Here is a 5,023-nt window from a genome sequence, read left to right on the forward strand (position 1 = left end):
AGCATAGACATATATCTAATATGCATGCATACATATGTATGCTCTATGCATGCATAATAGAGCATGCAAAATGCTCTAATATGCATGCATATGTATGCTTTATGTATGCTCTATGTAGACTATGCATAGGAGTTTAAAGTATTTATGTTTATGCATGGATAGATGGCAAACAACTTGCAACACAATGTTACACGTCAAGGAGGAGTAGATATCCCAATTGTTTTGTAAGCATATTACCTGAAACTTTATCTTATCTTTTACGAAAAAAAAGATAAGATAAGATGGCAAACAACTTGCAACACAATGTTACACGTCAAGGAGGAGTAGATATCCCAATAGTTTTGTAAGCATATTACCTGAAACTTTATCTTATCTTTTACGAAAAAAAAGGTTGACTTATAACAACATAAAATCAATGTTCATTTATTTATATGTGTATAGCTTGAAGCAGTGGACCACCTCCCTACTTAGGATAAATATGATGTTAGATTATAAAGGGGGTTTATAAGCTCTCTTTGAAAGGGTGCAAGATGAAGGATGGATTGTTATTTATGGAGGTTCATGCTTGGCAAGCATGGAAAGTAGGTACATTCCTATGCTTTTTCAAAACTAAGTTTCACTTATGTTAGTTTTGTTGTGTTTTAGTAGCATATTACTATAAACTGTGTTATTGCAAATGGTTCCCATGTGCAAATGAATAGTAATAAAAATGTGAGAGAAGAGGGTGAAGCTGCAAGGGGCGATGATAATCAAAATGCGTGAGATGAGGACCTCGATGCAGCCCCTAACTCCATAGATTTCAATTGTGCTTTATTATGTATATGGCCTTTTTGGACTCAATCAACTTATGTAATTTTTTGGGGACAGAGAATATGTAATATAATGATAATTGCCAAGTATTGTAATACTTATGTGTATGAATTATAATTGTTTTTTTTAAATATTTGTAATGTTTTATATGTGTCAAAAAAACGGGGGACAGAATGGGAGAGATGTGGGGACACATCTCTCCCATTCAGTCCCCTTTTTTTGTTATAGATTATTGCGCGGCTATAGGCACGGCTACTACACGACTACAGTCCTGTGCCCCTAGCCATGTGCATAGCCACGTGAGGGATTAATTTTCAACCTACTATATTGTTATGTGACTCTGAATGCGGCTATGATGTTGTGATATTTACCTCTCATTAATATTTTTAAAATTACAAAGGCTTGGGTTCCAAACAAGTAGCAACACAATAGGCAATAGTAGTAATAATCACTAATCATCATCGTCATCATTGTCGTCATCGTCATTAGGGTGTGCATGAGAGAGAGAGAGAGAGAGAGAGAGAGAGAGAGAGAGAGAGAGAGAGAGAGAGAGAAATTAGGGCATCTGAATGACAACAAAGATAGATAGAGATAGAGATAGAGAGATAGAGAGATAGAGAGACAGAGACAAATTAGGGCATCTAAATGCCAACAAAGCTAACATATAAAGATGCATGGAATCCTTTGAGTTTCAATTTCCTAGTAGTCATAGTTGCTAGTGTGCATGAGAGAGAGAGAGAGAGAGAGAGAGAGAGAGAGAGAGAGAGATTAGAGCATGTGAATGCCAATGAAGCTAACATATACGAATGCATGGAATCCTTCCAATTTCAATTTCCTACCCTATGAAGTATATCTCAAGAATCACAATTCTTTAAGAAATCTTGTTAAATTTGTTTCTTTTGCTTTTTGGTAGAGAGAGAGAGAGAGAGAGAGACAAGAGATCCTAGTGAAATGTTCTTTCATGTGCTATAAAGATACAAGGGGCTTGTCTTGGATTCCATTTGTTCTCTACTTTCTACAACGGATCTTTACACATGGGACATGCATCCAATAAAAACTTTCTTTATTACCAATGAGAGAAGAGATGTATGTGCATGGTGCTCTACACTAAATTCATCACTATGTAGGGAAAAAGTATTCGTTTCATTTATCTAAGTTCTTAAAAATAAAGCAATGCAAAGAGGTCTGAAGTGTGAGCTTTTGGTGTACCTTTTCAAATGGAGGCCTTTTTGTTATGTTAGATACCTTATGGCTTTATTATATGCAGAAGGAAAGAAGCCTAAATTGTGAATTTCAGGGCATGCGGCATGCCTTTACAAAGAAAAGCATATACATGTGTAAGGCATATGTGTTATGATAGATGCCATGTGGCTGAGGTTAGTTATACATAGAAGGGTTGTTATTTTGAGCTACCCATCATTAGGTAGATGCTGCCAACTAAAAAGAGTGAAAAGGTGGCACCTTTACACAAACCTTGGAGGTGCTCCCAACAAAGGGCTCAGTGGTGCACATCCTTGTCTACCTAAAGTCTTCTTTTAATGATATTCAAATTGCATGCCACAAGAGTAAGGCATGGGCACTAATGCTATAAGCCTAGGAGGCTTATTCACCTAAAGTCTTCTACCATCTTACACACATTCATGGATTTGTAATCAACAAAGTGGTAAGTGGGTACGTTTAATGCATGTTACTAAAAGAGGAGCATCCATCCTATCCAATGCCAACCATTGAAAGCATGAGAAAGCAAGCAAGGCTATGACCCATCATGCTAAACACACATCATATCCATAACAAGTACTTATTATACATATCTTTTTATGGTCTCTTTTACAATAATCATGGAATTCTGCCAAAGCCCTTGGGAGACTTCGCTTCCAATAAAAACATGAATATCACAGAAACAGGTTTATTTTGGGTGTTTCTTGTCTCTTGTAATAAGTATATCATGACACTTAACACTCCTATTGTAAGTCAAACACACTAAGAGCTAATAAATCATTAACACTTTGAAGTGACCTAATGAAAGAAGACACACTTACTGCTTAAGAAACGACGGACCTACTTCTGCTGCCATAGCAGGAGAGACGAAAGGGCATTCAGCTTATTGATCACTCCACACTCTTCACTCATGAGAAGCTTATGAACGTAGCGTGCAGCCCAAACTTGATTCTTCAACAAGGCGAGGTATTTCTCGCAATTTTGGTTGCATGTTGACATAGCCTTGGACGTGCCTGCGCAAAACCTAAGTATAAGTGCCTGCAGGATTGCAAATCAAAAGATGTGTTAAAATTGTCCTTATGTCGTGTAGACCTTTACTTTATTGAAAGACAAAGCACAAAGGAGGAAATGGCCAAAAACGAAAAGAAAACAACACAACTGTGCATTGCTTGAACATCCATGGGAAAGTCATCACCTTTAGAACGACAAGGCTGCCATGTTATGATACTATTATTGAAGGCCAGCTCCTCTTTCTTAATTGGATTAAAATGCGAGTTGGATTAGGGAAGCGCACTAACCTTAGTAGCTTTCAAAGATTAACCCTAATTATCGAGCAGCTCGGTTCCGGCTTGTACTACTCGAAGGAAGGCTGTCTCTGCGCCCCAACTTAGCCGATCCAAAGTCGCACTAAACCATCGCAGAGATGGCCATCTTAAACCGGATTAATCAAATTAAGCCAGACTTAACATCCGGATTTATGTTCCATCCTCGGATTGCTCTGCGACACTGGGTAGAGAGACCTTAGGATTGGCATCGGTTGTGGTAGAGGAAGACAAGGACCGAGTAGATAGAGGATTTACTGCAGCGGCAGCATAAGAGCTACTGCTATCATTCACTCCCAGTAGCTGCTGTAATGGTGTTGAAGATGCCCCCATCTTGAAGAGAGGAGAGGAAGACGTGGGCGAAAACGCCCAGATCTGATCTGAGAACGAGGCACTGGATTGCACGTTAGGAAGCATCCAAGTGGGCCTGCCACTGGACGCCGCCGCCATTACAGCTGTGTAATTGTTTGCTGCAACAGCCGCTCCACGTGCACCACCTAGGAAGTTGCCTGCAGCTTCTTGTTGCTGCTGCTGCAGAAAGCTGCCCAAAGAGGTTGTCACATGTTGCCCAACACCACTCTGCATCTGCACCATCCGTCTGCTTGCCTCCATAGCTGTATTAGCTTCCATCAACAGCGCCCTTCTCTCCACTGCTCCCAATTCTTTGCTCCCACCAGCTTGCATCTGCTGCTGTAGAGCTGCGCTGTAACTACCAACTGGGCTGCCTGTGTTAGGCAGCGCCGCTGCTGCTACAGTAGTAGCGGCCGCCGGCGCCTGGAAGACCTGTCCCTGGGCGCCACGCAGAAAGGGGCCGGACATGGTGAGCATGGAAGCTGGGATGGTGCCCGTACCTGTGGCCGCTATGATGGATGGCTCAGCGTGCTGCAGCAGCCACTGGATGGTCTCTCCGTCGGACTTGTGGCCCAATTCGCGAGTCAACTGAAATATCCGGGCGGCGCACATGGCGGGCATCCGGATGCGCCGCCCACGCCCGTCGACTTTGGTGTGGCGGTCCTTGTTGGAGGATCTCTTCGGGGGCGGCTTCTTGGATGCGATGGTACCGGCTTGTAAAGCAGCTTGCGGATCGGAATGGTGTGATGAAGCTATTTGAGAAGCCTGTTGAGCAGCGGCAGCAGCGTCCGCCATAGCCTGCAGTCGAAACCTTAGCTGCTGCTGCTCCTGCTGCTGATGATGATCTGAAAGCTCATACCCAATTGATGCTTTTGATGATGCTACATAAGTGGCCTGTAATTGGGCGATCACACTAGTGTCAGAGTGACAACGGGGGCTGAGGTCTCGTTGAGTTTGTGATCGGGAGGCACCATCTGATCCATCCATAAGTCTACAGTACACAGGCGAGAGAAAGGCAAGCTAAAAGCTGGAAGGCCATCGGGAGGGGAGCGGCTATTTAGATGATCTCGGGGAAAACCCAAGAGAACACAAGGGAGCACATCATTATGATCTGGTCGTGGAGGCACTACGGCAGGATCGAAGAGAGATTCATGGTAGGTAACTGCTCTCTATGTGTGTGTGTGTGTTTGAGAGAGAGAGAGAGAGAGAGGGGGGGTGTGTGTTTTGCTGCAGCAACACTGACGGCACACGACAACGTTCATCTTTCAACTAGAAAGCTCCATTTAAACCTCCTTTCTGGCTGAAAGTGAAGGACGACGTGC

General features: G+C 42.7%; 1 protein-coding gene across 1 annotated transcript; it reads right to left on the minus strand.

Moving 5' to 3' along the window:
• Positions 1-2,579: 2,579 nt before the first annotated feature.
• LOC147610404 (uncharacterized) lies at positions 2,580-4,697 on the minus strand. Its single transcript, XM_086786102.1, has 2 exons — positions 3,327-4,697; positions 2,580-3,066 (listed from the first exon to the last, which is right to left on the minus strand). Exon 1 carries the CDS (start codon positions 4,686-4,688, stop codon positions 3,504-3,506), a length of 1,185 nt encoding a protein of 394 aa, XP_086642228.1. The 5' UTR covers positions 4,689-4,697; the 3' UTR covers positions 2,580-3,066; positions 3,327-3,503.
• Between the last annotated feature and the right edge of the window lie 326 nt (positions 4,698-5,023).

Source organism: Cibotium barometz, chromosome 49, assembly GCF_041138505.1.
Source record: "Cibotium barometz isolate CiBa-2024 chromosome 49, ASM4113850v1, whole genome shotgun sequence".
Lineage (NCBI taxonomy): Eukaryota > Viridiplantae > Streptophyta > Polypodiopsida > Cyatheales > Cibotiaceae > Cibotium > Cibotium barometz.